The sequence below is a fragment of the Oratosquilla oratoria genome, unplaced genomic scaffold, assembly GCF_046742065.1.
Source record: "Oratosquilla oratoria isolate Oo_2021 unplaced genomic scaffold, ASM4674206v1 SCAFFOLD45, whole genome shotgun sequence".
Taxonomy (NCBI): domain Eukaryota; kingdom Metazoa; phylum Arthropoda; class Malacostraca; order Stomatopoda; family Squillidae; genus Oratosquilla; species Oratosquilla oratoria.
This window is the reverse complement of record NW_027467710.1, coordinates 6,521,620-6,539,154: the sequence shown is the minus strand read 5'-3', so window position 1 is coordinate 6,539,154 and position 17,535 is coordinate 6,521,620. Positions and strand designations below refer to the sequence as shown.

At 48.4% G+C, this 17,535-nt stretch overlaps 5 protein-coding genes across 5 annotated transcripts; 1 reads left to right on the top strand and 4 right to left on the bottom strand.

Moving 5' to 3' along the window:
* The first annotated feature begins 75 nt into the window (after positions 1-75).
* On the top strand, positions 76-555 carry LOC143023179 (2-C-methyl-D-erythritol 2,4-cyclodiphosphate synthase-like). Its single transcript, XM_076181700.1, has one exon. The coding sequence runs from the start codon at positions 76-78 to the stop codon at positions 553-555; it is 480 nt and encodes a 159-aa protein (XP_076037815.1).
* Positions 556-2,933: 2,378 nt separating this feature from the next.
* On the bottom strand, positions 2,934-3,545 carry LOC143023178 (ribosomal protein L11 methyltransferase-like). The gene is made up of 2 exons (XM_076181699.1): positions 3,532-3,545; positions 2,934-3,261 (listed from the first exon to the last, which is right to left on the bottom strand). Exons 1-2 carry the CDS (start codon positions 3,543-3,545, stop codon positions 2,934-2,936), a joined length of 342 nt encoding a protein of 113 aa, XP_076037814.1.
* Positions 3,546-9,871: 6,326 nt separating this feature from the next.
* LOC143023177 (phosphoglucomutase-like) lies at positions 9,872-10,891 on the bottom strand. Its single transcript, XM_076181698.1, is given in 1 exon segment — positions 9,872-10,891. A coding segment is annotated over 1 exon segment (1,020 nt).
* A 2,674-nt stretch (positions 10,892-13,565) lies between these two features.
* Positions 13,566-14,891, bottom strand: LOC143023176 (dihydrolipoyl dehydrogenase-like). Its single transcript, XM_076181697.1, has one exon. The coding sequence runs from the start codon at positions 14,889-14,891 to the stop codon at positions 13,566-13,568; it is 1,326 nt and encodes a 441-aa protein (XP_076037812.1).
* A 427-nt stretch (positions 14,892-15,318) lies between these two features.
* On the bottom strand, positions 15,319-16,068 carry LOC143023175 (dihydrolipoyllysine-residue acetyltransferase component of pyruvate dehydrogenase complex-like). Its single transcript, XM_076181696.1, has one exon. The coding sequence runs from the start codon at positions 16,066-16,068 to the stop codon at positions 15,319-15,321; it is 750 nt and encodes a 249-aa protein (XP_076037811.1).
* Positions 16,069-17,535: the final 1,467 nt, after the last annotated feature.

Sequence of the window (17,535 nt, the reverse complement as noted above, 5' to 3'; positions counted from 1 at the left end):
CAAACTGACACAGCCTTCTGATCTTGGCTTTATTGACTACTTACTGACGACTAAGGATTTCACTTAATGACGAATATGCGCATCGGAAATGGCTATGATGTTCACGCCTTTGGGCCTGGTGATCATATTGTGCTGGGTGGCGTCACTATTCCTTATGAAGCGGGTTTTGTTGCCCATTCGGATGGTGACGTCTTGCTGCATGCAATCTGTGATGCCTTGCTGGGTGCATTGGCCTTAGGTGATATCGGAAAACACTTTCCGGATACCGCGGCTGATTTTGAAAATATTGATAGTCGGATATTGCTACGTCATGTGTATCAGCTAGTGCTGGATAAAGGCTATAGCTTGATGAATATGGACTGTGTGATCATGGCGCAAGCACCGAAAATGGCGCCACATATTGATACGATGCGGGCATTAGTGGCTGAAGATTTGAAGGTTGATGTCGATCAGATTGGCATTAAAGCAACGACGACTGAAGGTTTGGGCTTTGTAGGGAAGAAGCAGGGAATTGCCGCTAGCGCTGTATTGTTGCTGGCTAAGGCTAGCGTTTAGCTCAAAACAAAAATAATTCAATGAGGCATTCCAAGCTTTGGTTTAAGCAATGAATGCCTCATAAATATGGCACTAACTTTATTGATTAAAGCAAGCCGTGACGCTTTAGCTTTGATCTCAGTGTCGCACGGTTCATGCCTAAGCAGGTCGCTGCTTTTGACTGATTGCCGCGTGTGTGCTTCATGATGACTTCCAATAAAGGGCGTTCAACTTCATCCACAACCTGACGGTATAAATTCGTTGCTTCGTGATCTCCTAACAGCTCGAGATAGTCCGATACGGCCTTGTCAGTTGCCTCAGACAGCGAGTCTGCGTTAAGTGGTGTATTTGTCATTGTTCACGTGACCTGTATATTATTTTATGGGGGTTGTGTGTGATTATGTCAGGACACAATCAGATGTATATCGGGTAAACTCAGCGTGTTGTAGACGGGTTACAGTGTGGCATATATCGCTTCCTTAAATAATGACAACTGTTCGCCGGGGGTTCTACTGCTCAGTATTTTAGACCTCGCATCCGTTTGGGTCGACATGCTTAATAAATACCAGTTGATTATTTTGTTAGCAATTCGAGAATGATCGGCGGTACGCACTGGTTGATTAGTGGTATTAATCAGCAATTTACTCTCGGGATTGTAACAATTTATATCATACGAGCGTTCGACGTGTTTCAACTGCTGTTTGGCACTTGTACTCATCGGTCAGCTCACTGCTATAGTTAATTCCAAATAGCTTTTGGTTGATCTCTGCAAATATCCAAGGGCGTCCAAAAGAACCTCGCCCGATCATAATTCCATCAGCCCCAGTGTAGTCAAAAACGTAAGCCGCTTTGTCACTGCTTGAGATGTCCCCGTTAGCTATCACCGGAATATTAACATGTTTTTTTACTTGTCGAATAGTTTCGTACTCGGCAAATGGACGATATTTGTCCTCTCTGGTTCTTCCGTGTAGGGCCAAGGCAGAAACGCCGCAATCTTCCGCAATCTGTCCAATACGAATGGCATTGCGCGACTTCATATCCCAGCCTGTTCGGTATTTAATCGTAACGGTATGTCTATAGCATTGACAACACTACGAATAATTTGTTCCACCTGCTGTTCGTCCTTGAGTAGGGCGGAGCCTGCCAGCTTCTTACTACCTGCTACTTTTTTCACCGGGCAGCCGAAATTTATGTCAATTATCTGTGCCCCTTGAGAGGCGTAGAAGCGAGCGGCTTCCGCCATGACTTCAGGGTCAGTACCAACGATTTGAATGCTTCTGGGGCCATCCTCGTCCATCTGAGGCAGGCGTAGTTGGGTCTTGCGGGTATTTAGTAAGCTCAAATCACTGGTGATCATCTCAGAAGTGGCTAGTCCCCGCGCCGTGTTGGCGGACTAAGTCCCGATAAAGACGGTCAGTAACGCCAGCCATCGGCGCTTGTAGTACGGGGCTTGTAAGTTTGAAGTGAGCGATTTTTAACATGAGGCAGTGGTGCTTATCAAAGGTAATTGAACTCGAATCGTTTTGGCACGATTTCCAGGCGGATCTTGGATTTTCAGGCGTATTGAAATGGTCTCATTACTTTTTAGCAGGCTACCTTGAGTGTATTGTTCATAGTACTCCTGAGGCTTAAGCGTCTGAGTGCTATGATTTTGTTATTAGCATCCAGCAATTGGGTTTCAAGGTATGGAAAAGGGTTGAGCTGTGTCGGCATCGTTTCGAATCGAAGCCGTGATAATGAGCGCATCGGGCTCGCTAGGGTGGGTAAACACTTTACGGCTGATGGTCTTGATTTTATCAGGTGCTCGTCCGCCGCCAAACCATAAATCTTGTGTCAGCCAAGCTTGAGTTGCAAGAATACCGCTCAGTAATACGATTAGAGCGAGGGGAAGCCAGCGCTTTGATGAAAAGTTGTTACTAGTCGTCTGCTTGGTTTTGACGGTATTGGTTTTAGCGGAGCTAGGGTCGCGTTGGTATTGCTCGCGTTTGGACTGCTTATTGAGCGAATCAAAGGGCATTTGCTCATTGTTATCGTCCAGCCCCGGTAACTTGGTAGATAGCGTTTCCATTGCGTTAAATACGGACGCACATTCACCGCAGCGCAGCTTTCCTTGCGCGGCGGTGAGTTCTTTCATGGTGACCCTAAAAACGGCCTTACAGTGCGTACAGCGGGTATACATAGTGTTTTTCGTTGTTACCGAACTTGAGCCGTCATCCTAACCCAGCCATCCTGTTCAGCAAACTGAATATCATCACAATGGGCTTGATAAGCTTCCTGCAATAATGGAACTTGCTCAGCAAGCACCCCCGATAACACAACCATTCCGCCGGGTTTAGTCATCTGGCACAGCGTTTGAGAGAGCTCAATCAGTGGGTCCGCACAATATATATTTGCCAGCATTAAGTCGGCTTGCATCTCAGGCATATCTTCAGGAAGACAGGCGCTGATTTGCTCGTCTTGAATGCCGTTCTTTTCTTGTTGTCGTGAGTTGCAGTGAGCGCTTGAGGATCAATATCGGTTGCTTGTACGTGTGTTGCTCCAAGCTTGATCGCCGCAATCGCTAGAATGCCGCTACCACAACCATAGTCGATTACGCTGGCACCGACAGGAGGATTTTGATCTAACCATTGCAAGCATAAAGAGGTCGTCGGGTGAGTCCCTGTACCAAAAGCCAAGCCCGGATCGAGTAGGATTTTAACGGTGTCATCATCCGGAGTTTCTGACCAGCTAGGATAAATCCATAAGCGCTCGCCAAAAACACATGGGATGAAAATCCTTCATCCACATGCGTTCCCAAACTTGTTCTTCCAAAACTTCTTGGTGTAGCTTGCTGATCTGCCAAGCCTCCCGATTTTCTTCAAGCTGCCGCTCTAAGGCATCCGCTAAGGGCTTATCTTCTTCACGAAATAAGATCGTGACGATGATGTCGTCCCACAGTGGTGTCTCATTGGGTAGTGGCTCAAGTACAGGTACATCGCCCGCATCACTGAGAGTCACGGAGGCTGCGCCATGTTCTCGGCCGCCTCACTGATGAGCGCTTCGCCTTTTTGGGAGGTCTGACAAATCAATTGAAACCACATTAGCTTTGGATTCCTAGCTTCTTTTCAAGGTAATGAATATCCGCGCCACCTTCGATAAAGGCAGGGTCGGTGATAATGCGACGCTGGAGATCAATATTGGTTTTAATGCCTTCAATCACCATTTCTTCCAAAGCGCCTTCCATGCGAGCAATAGCACCCGCGCGATCTTCACCGTGAACGATTAGCTGCCGATCATCGAGTCGTAATAGGGCGGAACCGTATAGCCACCATACACATGAGAATCAACACGCACGCCTAAGCCGCCTGGCTGGTGGAAGCGCTCAATTTTACCCGGTGATGGCATAAAGGTGTTTGGGTCTTCCGCATTAATACGGCACTCAATGGCATGACCTTTAGGAACAATATCTTCCTGCTTGATCATCAGCTTCTCGCCCGAGGCAATCAGCAGTTGCTGTTTCACCAAGTCAACACCTGTGATCATCTCAGTAACCGGATGCTCAACCTGCAGACGTGTATTCATTTCAATGAAGTAAAATTCACCGTTTTCATACAGGAATTCAAAGGTTCCTGCGCCACGGTAGCCGATTTCGCTACAGGCTTTAGTCAAAATTGCGCCCATGCGGTTACGCTGCTCAGGCGTAATGCCTGGTGCGGTGCTTCTTCAACCACTTTTTGGTGACGACGCTGCATTGAACAATCACGTTCACACAGGTGAATGGCATTGCCAAAAGAATCTGCCAATACCTGAAACTCGATATGACGAGGAGCTTGCAGGTATTTCTCCATGTAAACCACGTCATTACCAAAGGCACCACGTGCTTCACTTTTGGTCAGGATGATGGAGTCAATCAGAGCTTCGCGCTTATGCACCACGCGCATACCACGTCCACCACCACCACCGGTAGCTTTGATGATAACTGGGTAGCCAATTCTGTCACCCATCGCCAAGGCTTCAGCTGGGTCTTCTGGAATCGCGCCTTCGGAGCCCGGTACGCAAGGTACATTGGTCTTCAGCATGGCTTCTTTAGCAGAAATTTTATCGCCCATCAGGCGAATTGTCTTGGCACGTGGGCCAACAAACACAAAGCCGCTGGACTCTACACGCTCGGCAAAGTCTGCATTCTCAGAGAGAAAGCCGTAACCTGGGTGGATTGCATCGGCATCAGTCACTTCAGCGGCACTAATGATCGCTGGAATGTTCAGATAGCTATCAGTAGAGGACGCTGGTCCGATACAGACCGACTCATCAGCTAAACGTACATGTTTTAAATCACGGTCAGCAGTTGAGTGGAACTGCGACGGTTTTGATTCCCATCTCCCGACAGGCGCGTAAGATACGGAGTGCAATTTCACCCCGGTTTGCTATTAGCAGTTTCTTAATCATGCGAAATCCCGGGGTTATTCAATCACAAACAAAGGCTGTCCAAACTCAACTGGTTGTTCATTTTCAACCAACACCTTGGTGATGACGCCTGATTTTTCTGATTCGATCTGGTTTCAGCATTTTCATTGCTTCGATAATGCATAGCGGATCGCCAACAGAAACAGTCTGGCCAACTTCAACAAAGGCTTTGGCTGTTGGTGATGATGCGCGGTAGAAAGTACCAACCATTGGTGACTCAATCAGTTCGCCTTTTTCAGCTTCTGGTGCAGGAGCTGCGGCAGGTGCCTGAGCGGGTGCGCCAATTGCAGGAGCTGCAGCAACGGGTGCAGGTGCGGCCATTTGTACGGGTGCTGCTGAGCTATAACGAGAGATTCTAACCGACTCTTCGCCTTCAATGATTTCTATCTCAGCAATGTCGCTGCTGTTAATGAGTTCAATCAGCGTTTTAATTTTTCGAACATCCATCTAGGCATCCCCTTTGGTAATTTGAGTGAGTACAGCTAAGCGTTTCGATGACCAAGGTCTATTTAGAATAAAAATAGACCATAAGTCCATGTCAAAATGTCGACTTTGACATGGTTGTTAATTTTTAGGAAATCTACAAAAATCGTTTTTTGTCGGAAGTTAGCTGTCGTTAGAGAAATTTTGTGGGATTTTACTCTGTAATATAAAAATGAGCCAGCTTTCTAACCGATTTTTAAGGCCATCTTTTACTTACGAAATAATGATCCGAGTAAACCGCGTACGATTTGTGTTCCTAATCTTGAAGCAACTGAGCGTGCCACAGTTTTAGCAAAGGCTTCACCAACACTCTGTCGGTTAGAGCTTCGGCTGCGAGTGGGTTTGGCGCTGCCTTGACTTGCGCTTGTTGTAATGCGGCTGCTTGTCTGTCTCGCTCAGCCTGTACTGCGCGTACATTAAGAATTTCATAGGCCGACTCACGATCAACCATCGTTTCATATCGACCATTGAGTGGGCTTGAACGGAATAGTTTGTTCAACTGCGCCATCCGGAGCAGGGCCAATCAGCGAGCGAGGAGGGCAGATTAACGTCTTTTGGACAATGCCCGGAATGCCTTGCTCCTGCAATACGGATACCAGCGCTTCACCAACGCCAAGTTGGGTAATGGTCTCCTCGGTATCTAAATCAGGATTAGCGCGGAAAGTCTGGGCCCGCAGCACGAACTGCCTTTTGATCTTTAGGGGTGAATGCGCGCAGTGCATGTTGAATGCGATTACCCAATTGGCTCAGTACACCATCCGGAATATCCAGTGGGTTTTGAGTGACAAAGTAGATACCGACACCCTTTTGAGCGAATCAGTTTGACCTACTTGCTCTACCTTATTACTAAGGCATCTGGCGCATCATCGAAACAGTAAATGGGCTTCATCAAAGAAGAATACTAAGCGTGGTTTATCTAAATCACCCACTTCAGGAAGTGTTTCAAACAGTTCAGAGAGTAACCAAAGCAAGAAGGTGGGCATATAGCTGAGGCTTCATCATTAGCTCATCGGCAGACAAGATATTGATTTGGCCGTAGCCCTTGTTGCCGGTGCGCATAAAGTCCCAGATATCCAGAGCCGGCTCACCAAAAAAGTCTTCCGCGCCTTGTTGCTCAAGTACTAGCAGGTCTCTTAAGATGGCTCCGATCGAGGCGGTACTGATATTGCCATACAGTGTTTGAAAGCTGGCACGGTTCTCTCCAACATAATTAAGTACCGAACGAAGGTCTTTAAGGTCTAGACAGGAGCAGGCCTTCTTCGTCAGCAAACTTAAAAGCAATATTGAGAATGCCTTCCTGAGTATCGTTAAGTCCTAATAGTCTGGCTAGTAGCAGTGGCCCCATGTCGGTGATGGTGGTACGTACCGGGTGGCCTTTTTTACCAAATAGATCCCAGAATACAACGGGAAAATCTTCGGCTAGATAGTCGGTGATGCCGATTTTCTCAATACGTTCATCAACTTTCGCGTGTGGTTTACCTGCTTGCGTGATGCCGCTTAGGTCGCCTTTAATATCTGAGAGAAAGACCGGAACGCCCATACGGGAGAAGCCTTCGGTCAAAACTTGTAGTGAAATGGTCTTGCCGGTACCGGTTGCGCCTGCGATTAAACCGTGTCGGTTGGCAAAGCGGGGATCCAAAAATACCTGATGATCGCCTTTACCTAGCAAAATACCCTTATTGACTGTCATTATTTTTATGCCTCTCAAGAAAACAGTGCCAGCTATCGCTGCCCTAAAATTTGAGATTAATCATAGGTTTATGCCGACTAATGGAAAGTAGCAATTAAAAAAGGCCTACCCGAGGGTAAGCCTTTTTATGATCAACTAGCGATTAACCGGTATTACTGAACCAAGTTAAGTGCGCGTAGTGTATCGCGATCCAAAGTGCCGGTTTTCAGGCCTTTACTTTCCTGGAACGCTGTTAGTGCTTTTTACGGTGCTGGGCCCTAAGCGACCATCGATTTCACCTGGGTTGTAACCACGCTGCTGCAGGGATTTCTGAATCCGGTAGACAGCATTTGCACGCGTCAACGGAGTTACTGCAGAATCACCGACTGGGGCTGCGCGTTGTACGGCAGGTTTTGGAGCAACCGGCTGTACTGTACGGCTATGCGACACCATGGTTGGCTTCGGAGCATGTACCACTGGCTTCACATAAGTCGTTGGCTGCTTTGGTTTAGCATAGGCTTGCTGCTTGTGCTGTTGTGCCAACAGAATCTGAGCCGCTCGACGTTGCTGAGCTAAATCTGCCTGATGCTGTGCTGCGCGCTGTCTCTGCAATTGAGCTTGGCGCTGTTGTGCCTGCTGCTGTCTTGCTTGTTGGGCATGCTTTCTTTGTGCCGCAGCTTGACGTTGTTGCGCTTGATGCTGTCTTACTTGCTGGGCATGTTTTCTTTGTGCTGCAGCCTGGCGTTGTTTTGCCTGTGCGACACGTTGGCGCTGTGCTTCCTGTACCAACCATTCCTGGCGTAATACTTTTTGCTGCTGATCAAACTCTTTCGCTAAGCGACGCTGCTCTGCAACCACTTTAGGGTTGGTTGAGTGTCTAGGTGTTGCTTTGGCTGCATGGCGTGGAGCAGCTTGTGCGCCGGAGCCTTACAAGCAATTGGCTTCCATGAATAGCGTTCTTCACTCACCTTGGTACGGTAGTTTTTTATTCACGAAACGAGCGGGTGTATTATCGTACGGTAGAGCGCTGGTGAAACCAGTTTCTTGATCTTCTTTGTCTGGTAGACAGCTGGTACATGCTTGCGAATTTTGCGAGCAGGTGTCGCCACTACTTTTTGAGTAATGGTTTTGTAAACAGCTTCTACTTTAACGCGACACAGAATCTCACCCGTCATGTTATCAATACGAGTAATAGGGCCGGTTTTACCGCGCTGCCATTTGTAATGGGCTGGCTTCACTAAGATACGCTTAGTCACATTGCGGTATGTCGCTGGGACATACTGCATGCGGTGAGTGGCAGCACGAGCAACAACTTTTCTGGTTGATCCATGTGTACTGTGGGCCACGTACTAATACGCGCTTATTAACAGCCGGTGATACCTGAACGCGTTTAACACGGTTCTGGAATTTAGCGGGTGTTTTAAACTTTAGCAAAACACTGGCCAGGTTGTGCAGGTGGCATACCAATGCCGCGATGCTGAACAACTGGCTTCGGTTTTTTGCACATGGCGTTTAGGCTGTGATGTACAACTCGGGCAGGCGCTGCTGCAACCGGCTTTTTGTACATAACAACTGCTGGTGGCTTAGCAGCGTGCTCAGCTGGCAGTGGCACATAAATGCGCGCAGCCTCAAACCAGCATATTGTGTGAGTGTGTATCGGTAACAACGCGAGTCTGCATTTGATGATCTGCAGCATACTGCTGACCGCCAGAAAACCTGTTGGCCTCCTGCGACTTGCTGTCCACCAGCAACCTGTTGACCTCCAGCTACCTGTGCGCCACCAGAGACTTGTTGTCCGCCGGCGACCTGCTGACCACCAGTGATTTGACCACCGGCTTTAAATTGTTGTTGACCACATCCGGTCATTAATCCAGCGAGTAGTACGCTTGATACCGAGAGTTTAATCGTTGTATTCATAGTAATTGGAGTCCCCTTATTCTGGGTGCTATTTCGATGCGAGTATTATGTAATCTGTGCTCATCATAAGGGGATTAGGCTGAATCGATATTATTATTCTGGCTGAGCGGTGCTCTTTACCGTATAAAAATCACCCGTAAAGTAAAAACCCGCATTCTGGCGACAGTTTGCGGGTTGATAAAGGGTCATATTTTAGGAGGTAGCGGTTTTAGGTGACAACGTCCGCTGCATTTCGACCGGTGAGCTTGGTCAAGTTCGCAATGTCATCAGCAAGATTCAGCAGTTCTTTAAGTACTGACTGGGTTTCTTCATTAAATCCGCTCAGCATCCGCTTCGAAAATGCTCTACATATAAACGCAACGTTGCACCGCTAGTGCCAGTACCCGAGCGGCGGTAAATGATACGCGCGCCATCTTCGAATAAAACACGCGAATACCTTGATTGCCACTAACCGAAGCATCAACTGGGTCGGTTGTAAGAGAAGTTATCGGCTAGTTTCACTGTTCGTGATCCGAACTGCTTACCCGTCAATGCGCTTAAGCTCGCTTCCAGATGTGTAAATACCGCATCGACGCGCTCAGTTTCAACGGCCTCATAGTCATGACGGGTATAGAAGTTGCGACCATACTGCTGCCAGTGCTCCATCACCAAATCAGCAACGCTCTGCTGTTTCACGGCCAAAATGTTTAGCCAGTAGAGTACTGCCCACAAGCCATCTTTTTCACGCACGTGATCGGAGCCGGTACCGAAAGCTTTCCTCACCACATAAGCGTAATGCGTCCGTCATCCAGCAAATTACCGAAGAATTTCCAGCCGGTTGGCGTTTCAAAGCAATCCAAAACCTAAAGCTTCAGCCACGCGATCAACCGCCTGACTTGTTGGCATAGAGCGCGCAACACCTGCCAGTCCTTTTTTATAAGCCGGAATGAGCGCCGCATTGGCTGCCATAATGGCAAGGCTATCACTCGGTGTGACATAGCAATTAGCGCCCAGAATCATATTGCGGTCGCCATCACCATCGGAGGCCGCACCGAATGCCGGCGCATCTTCGGAGAACATGCGCTCAACTAATGCTTCAGCGTGGGCAAGGTTTGGATCAGGGTGGCCGCCACCAAAATCTTCAAGCGGGATTTCGCGAATAATATTATCTGTCCGCCGCCGCACCTAGCGATTCTGCAGAATTTCCGTGGCATAAGGGCCAGTTACCGCGCTCATTGCATCAAAGCACAGTTTGAAGTCATCCTGTTTAATCAGGCTGCGAATGGCATCAAAATCAAATAGCTCTTCCATCAAGTCGGCATAGTCAGCAACTGAGTCAATGATCTCAACTTGCATATCCAATACTTTAAACTCGCCAAGTACATCTAAAGCCAATGCTTCGTTATCGGCTCTTTGGTATTGCGTAATGTGTTTGGTGACTTCAAATAGCTGGTCGGTGAATGATTCCGGAGCAGGGCCGCCATTGGCTGCATTAAACTTGATGCCGAAGTCGCCATCCGGGCCACCGGGGTTATGGCTGGCGGATAAAATAATGCCACCCAGCGCCTTATGCTTGCGGATTAAATGTGAAACGGCTGGCGTTGATAAAATTCCGGATTGGCCGATCAGTAATTTTCCAACCTTGTTCGCAGCAGCCATGCTAATAATGATCTGAATGGCTTCACGGTTGAAATATCGACCATCGCCCCCAACTACTAAGGTCGACCCTGCAATGCTCGGCAAGCAATTAAAAATTGATTGGATGAAGTTAGGCAGATAGTGTGGGGTTTGAAAACGACTGACTTGTTTACGTAGTCCTGAGGTTCCCGGTTTCTGGTCTGCAAAAGCTGTCGTGTCAAAGTTCATACTGATCCTTTTGAATATTATGGTGGGTTTCGCAGTATCTAACGCTATGCTTACTCTGATGATAGAATGAAAGCAGGGTTGTTTCCATTAAAAACCCGCATACTCCAATGCAGTACCTCCTTTTCCCATAGACTTTTTCTTATGACGACAAGCCTGATCAAACAACCACTGTCCCAATCAGAGCTCATGATAATGAGCAACATCGAAAAGGCGATTTTTCCACCGATCCCTCGTTCATTCGCCGCGCTCATGGAGATGTATGAAATTAATTACATGCAACTGCGTCTGTTGTGCGGTGATATTCGTAAATTAGAGGGTGATAAGGTTTCTTTTGTTGAGTCGGGGATACCGCTTCGCATCACTGTGTTGGAGCAATGCCGACACACGACCATGTTGTTACTGACCTATGATTTTGAAAATGGGCGACGACCCGCGTCCTGACCTGCACATACAGATTTACCATGACTCCCGTCAAGCCAATGTATTGAGCCGTCGTTGCAATTTTTCAGGCGAACAGGTGTCAAGCGGTAAATTACGGTCAGATACTCAATTATTATGTCACTGGCGCACTAATCGGTTTTTATTCAAGTGGGTCAAGTACTTACTGAGGCAAGGCCATAAATTCTGATGCCCACTGATCAGCTCATAGATTAAATCTCTGTCATAAAGATTGACTGGACTACTAGGTTATTTATAATACCTACCAATTCACTAGGTAATTGTTTTCCTCTGCACCTATACCAAAATGAAGACTGTTAATTTTTAGCTGATTGGAGACTCGTAAAGATGAAGCTTTCAACAAAAGGTCGGTATGCGGTAACTGCGATGATGGATCTCGCCATTAATGATCGGAGTGGTCCGGTTACATTGGCAGATATCTCAAGTTGTCAGGGAATTTCGTTGTCATATCTTGAGCAACTGTTTGCCAAATTGCGTAAAGCGAAAATTGGTAGAAGGTGTGCGTGGCCCGGGTGGTGGATACCGCTTAGGTAAACCTGCTAATGCAATTAGCGTGGCTGATATTATTTTGGCCGTCGATGAATCAATCGACAGTACACAGTGCCAAGGTAATGAAGACTGTCATGCCGGTGATCGTTTGTATGACGCACAAGTTATGGGAAGATTTAAGTCATCGCCTGTATGAATTCCTGAATGGAATTACGCTGGCCGATTTCATTAAGCGCCCGGAAGTGAGACGCATCGCGGTACAACAAAATACCACGTCCAGTCACATCAACCGGATGTTCCAGCCGGTTGCGCGTGCAAGTTGATGCGGCTTAGTTAAGCAGGCCGGACAAGGGAGTCATGTGGACTCACTCCGAGCCTGTTTTGATGTCGTGAAATTTCCCGCTTAGGGTGAATTTGTAGCATCGTAAGTCTTGAATCAATGCCGTGGGCAATATACGCCGCTCTCCGGTATCTATGTAATACAGATTGGCCGCCAGCAATGGCTTATCGACAATCGAATGTCCCACCACTAGTAAATCAATCCCCGGCACCTTGGGTACTGTTTCTTTAGCACTGATATAGTGATGACGAAGCCTCGACCACTGCGCGTGCTGCTGTAGCTTCCTCATCATCCTGTAAGCCTTTCACAAACGCCTTCCAGTCAAGTCCGATTGGAATATCGGCGTGCACAATACCAATTTGACCGGCTGCAGTCGTAATTTCAAAGGCCATGGGCAACGCGCTTAGCGCACTAATGATGGCTTCACGTTTGTCATCCTCAACCATTAGCCACCACGCACCACCTGCGCGCTCAGTCCATGCTTTAAACACAGCTTCTGAGTCTTGCGATTGTAGTAATAACTTTTCGTGATTGCCTTGCAGGGCGTGAAACCAAGGTTGGCCTAAAAACTCGAGTACGCGTTTGATTGCGGGCCACGCGATCAACTAAGTCACCCACAGAGAAAAGGCGATCTTGCTCTGTATTAAAAGCTACCTGAGCCATTAATTGTTCCAGTGTTTCAAACATGCCATGTAAGTCGCCGATAACAAAGTCACGGCCGGCATGGTTTTCTGGAAAATATTTAAATAAAGGTACAGGCATAGTTAAAGGGACGCCTTGTTGGCAAGGCTCTGTGAATCAGGTCGCTTAGAATAGCATAAAACCGCTTGATATCACTTATCCCGTAAAGGCTGATTTGGAGTTCAGGTATTCGATTTCGGCATCGCTACTGTCACGCCCAAGAATGGCATTGCGATGTGGGAAGCGACCATAGCGCTCTACAATCTCACGATGGTGCTTGGCAAAGCGAATATTGCCTTCTAATCCGGACGCTTCGAAGCGCTCGACAGATAGATCCTGATCTTGCATGTGCTCGCTATGCATCAGCGGCATATATAAAAAACTGAGTTGTTCTTTGGGTAGTTGCTGGTCAAAGCCTTTCTCTATTGCGACTTTGGCCACTTAACTGCAGCTTGCTCAGTACTGAAACTGGCAGGCTCTCCACGAAACATATTCAGTGGAAATTGATCCAGTACGATACACAAAGCAAGACAACCCTCAGGGCTGTCTTGCCAGGTATCCAGTTGACCATCAGTGGCAGCGCGCCAGAGCGATTCATAATTTTGGGTAATCAACGCGTCGATCTCGGGCGTTGAGGAGAACCAATGAGATTTCATCGGTTCGCTATACCAAAATGTCAGAATACTCTCTGGCGTCTGCATGGGATCAACCTTTTTTCTTCGGTGCGTAAATATCCGTACAAGTTCCTTCAGCAACTTCCGCTGCGAAGTTTAAGGTCTCGGATAAGGTTGGGTGAGGGTGAATGGTTAGCCCGATGTCATGAGCATCTGCATTCATCTCAAGCGCCAGCACCGCCTCGGCAATCAGCTCGCCGGCATTGTTGCCCACGATACCTGCGCCGATTAAGTGACCGGTTTCCTTATCAAACAATACCTTCGTCATACCTTCGTTACGGCCACGGCTCAATGAGCGTCCGCTGGCTGCCCAAGGGAATACACCCTTAGTATAGGCAATGCCGTTAGCTTTACACGACTCTTCACTTTCACCCATCCATGCAATTTCAGGATCGGTATAAGCAACAGAAGGAATAGTGCGGGCATCAAAGTAAGCCTTATGGCCTGCAATAACTTCTGCCGCAACTTTACCTTCGTGAGTGGCCTTGTGTGCCAGCATAGGCTGACCAACAATGTCACCGATCGCGAAGATGTGATCGACATTGGTACGCATTTGCTTGTCCACGCTGATAAAGCCACGCTCATCAACCTGTACGCCGGCCTTGTCTGCATCAATGGCCAAGCCATTAGGGCTACGACCAATTGCCACCAGAACCCGGTCAAAGGTTTCAGTTGCTGGCGCTTTATCACCTTCAAAATGACACACTAAACCTGCTTCTGTTGGCTCAATGGCGGTCACTTTAGTGTTCAGGTAAATATTTTCATATTTAGCCTTAATGCGCTTTTCCAGCGGACGAATCAAGTCGCGATCCGGTCCCGGAATTAAGCCCGGTGATAATTCAACAACAGTGATCTTGGAGCCTAGTGCATCGTATACCGTGGCCATTTCCAGACCAATGATACCGCCACCAACAACCAGCATGCGCTCAGGTACTTCTGCCAATTCTAGCGCGCCAGTTGAGTCGATTACCCGTGGGTCATCCCAAGGGATAAATGGCAGTTTGGTGACGCGAGAACCCGCAGCGATAATGCAATTATCAAAGCTGACTACTTGAGAAGCGCCATCTTCATCGACCACATTAATGGTGTTAGCTGATGTGAATTTACCGTAGCCTTTTACGATCGTGACTTTGCGTTGCTTAGCCAGACCTTTCAAACCACCGGTTAATTTACCCACCACATCATCTTTGTGAGCGCGCAGTTTGTCCAAGTCAATCTCTGGCTCGGAGAACGTCACACCCTGATGCCCAAACTCTGCGGCTTCATTGATGATTTCAGCGGTGTGCAGTAATGCCTTGGATGGAATACAACCCACATTCAGACACACACCACCGATACTCTCGTAGCGCTCGATCATGATGACATTCTGGCCCAAATCGGCCGCGCGGAATGCTGCGGTGTAGCCGCTGGGCCGGAGCCCAGAACGACTAACTGTGCATGCTGATCTGACTCACCTGAGAAGGTGGCTGCCGTTGGCGCTGGCGCCGCAGCAGGTTCAGCTTTGGGAGCAGGTGCTGGCTCAGCAGCGGCTGCCGGAGCAGGCTCACTAGCCGCTGCAGCGCCGGATTCCAGTTTGAAAATCACACTGCCTTCTGCCACGGTATCGCCAACGTTTACCAATACTTCAGTAATCGTGCCGCTATCCGAGCAAGGGATTTCCATGGAGGCTTTATCAGACTCCACCGGTAATCAGTGAATCTTCTGCTGCAACCACGTCACCGACGCCAACCAGTACTTCGATTACTTCTACGCCGTCAAAATCGCCGATATTCGGGACTTTAATTTCAATTTGCTGACTCATGAGATTCTCCTAAACCAGTAAACGGCGCACGTCGCTCAACATGGCGGCATAAGTAAGTCGTGAACTGCGCACCAGCAACACCATCAATCACGCGATGGTCATAGTATAATGACAATGGCAGGATTTGACGTGGCTGGAAGCTGCTGCCATCCCAGACTGGTGAAGTGCGGGTATTAGAAACACCCAGAATTGCCACTTCAGCGCCATTGATGATTGGCGTGTAAGCCGTTCCACCAATACCACCCAGACTAGAGATAGTGAAACAACCGCCTTGCATTTCAGCAGGCTTCAGTTTCTTGTTGCGCGCTTTACCAGCAAACTCACGAATTTCATTCGACAATTCAACCAAAGTCTTCTTGTCGGCATCCGTGATCACCGGAACCACCAAGCCATCTGGAGTATTTACCGCAATACCAATATTGAAGTATTGCTTCATCACCAGATTTTCACCGGTTGAATCCAGCGAGCTGTTAAAGCGAGGGAAGGCCTTCATGCTGGCAACTACGGCTTTGATAATGAAAGCCAGCGGCGTAATTTTCACGCCTTCTTTCTCCATTTCCTTAGCCACTTGCTTGCGGAATGCTTCCATCTCGGTGATATCCGCTTCGTCAAATTGTGTGACGTGAGGGATGCTCACCCAGCTGCGATGCAGGTATTCACCGGTTAGCTTATTGATCTTGCTCAGAGGCTGCGTTTCAATATCGCCCCATTTGCTGAAATCAATGGCTGGCATTGGCGCAATGCCAAATCCTGAACCACCCGCAGCCGGAGCCGCTTTTGGAGCAGGAGCGGTCAGGACGGCTTTCACATGGCTAAAGATATCATCCTTAACAATGCGTTTTTTGCGGCCGCTACCGTTTACCTTGCCTAAGTCAACACCCAGCTCACGCGCTAAGCGGCGAACAGAAGGGCTGGCGTAAGCACGCTTTTAAAGCTAACTTCATCAATGTTAGCGGTTGGGTGATTGCTTTGGTGCTTCTGCCGCTGGAGCAGGGGCTGCTGCCGGAGCTGGCGCTGGTGTTGCCGCAGGAGCCGGAGTTGCTGCAGGTTCACTCGCCGCTGGAGCAGGTGCCGCAGCATCCGCGTCAGCATCCAAAATCAATACCAAACTACCCTTGGCTACATTATCGCCAACGCTAACTTTTAGCTCTTTGACGGTACCGGCATGTGAGCTTGGGATTTCCATCGACGCTTTATCAGACTCAACCGTAATCAGTGAGTCTTCAACTTCAACGCGATCGCCAACAGCGACCAGTACTTCAATGATTTCAACCGAGTCAAAATCACCAATGTCTGGTACTAACACTTCAACCGGGCCAGCTGGCGCTGCCGCAGCAACCGGAGCTGCTGGTGCAGGGGCGGCTGGAGCCGGAGCAGGTGCCGCAGCAGGGGCTGGTGTTTCCACCGGAGCCTCCGCAGGCGCAGCGTCAGCTGCTGCATCCACTTCCAAAGTAATCACCAGGCTACCTTCTGCGATCTTATCGCCGACACTCACCTTTACTTCTTTAACGATTCCGCATCTGAGCTTGGGATTTCCATCGAAGCCTTATCAGACTCAACCGTAATCAGCGAGTCCTCAACTTCAACGCGATCACCGACCGCCACCAGCACCTCGATGATTTCAACTTCATCAAAATCACCAATATCGGGTACAACAATGTTTTTAATCGACATAATTATCTCCTCAGGCGTGTAGTGGGTTGGTTTTATCAACGTCGATGCCGTACTTCTCAATCGCTTCAGCAACCTTAGCGCTGGCAATGTGCCTTCGTCTGCCAAGGCTTTCAGTGCAGCAACCACGATGTGGGTTGCGTTAACTTCGAAGTGACGACGCAATTCAACACGAGTGTCACTGCGGCCGTAACCGTCAGTACCCAGTACTGAGTAACGCGCTGGAACCCATTGGCGAATTTGCTCTGGATATTGGCGGATATAATCCGTTGCCGCAATCACTGGGCCGCGATGGCCTTTCAGCAGTTGAGACACGTATGGCACTTTTGGATTTTCCAGTGGGTGCAGACGGTTCCAACGCTCAACATCATTCGCTTCACGAGCCAATTCATTGAAGCTTGTGCAGCTCCAGATATCGGAGTCAACGCCCCATTCTTCGCTCAGGATTTCAGCTGCAGCAATGGCTTCACGCAGAATCGTTCCGGAACCTAGTAACTGAACCTTCTTCTTCTTCTTGCCGCCACCTTGG

Excerpts from the sequence above, each read along its gene's own strand:
- LOC143023176 (XM_076181697.1), bottom strand. The coding sequence starts at position 14,891 with ATGATCGAGCGCTACGAGAGTATCGGTGGTGTGTGTCTGAATGTGGGT.
- LOC143023175 (XM_076181696.1), bottom strand. The coding sequence starts at position 16,068 with ATGCCAGCCATTGATTTCAGCAAATGGGGCGATATTGAAACGCAGCCT.
- LOC143023179 (XM_076181700.1), top strand. The coding sequence starts at position 76 with ATGCGCATCGGAAATGGCTATGATGTTCACGCCTTTGGGCCTGGTGAT.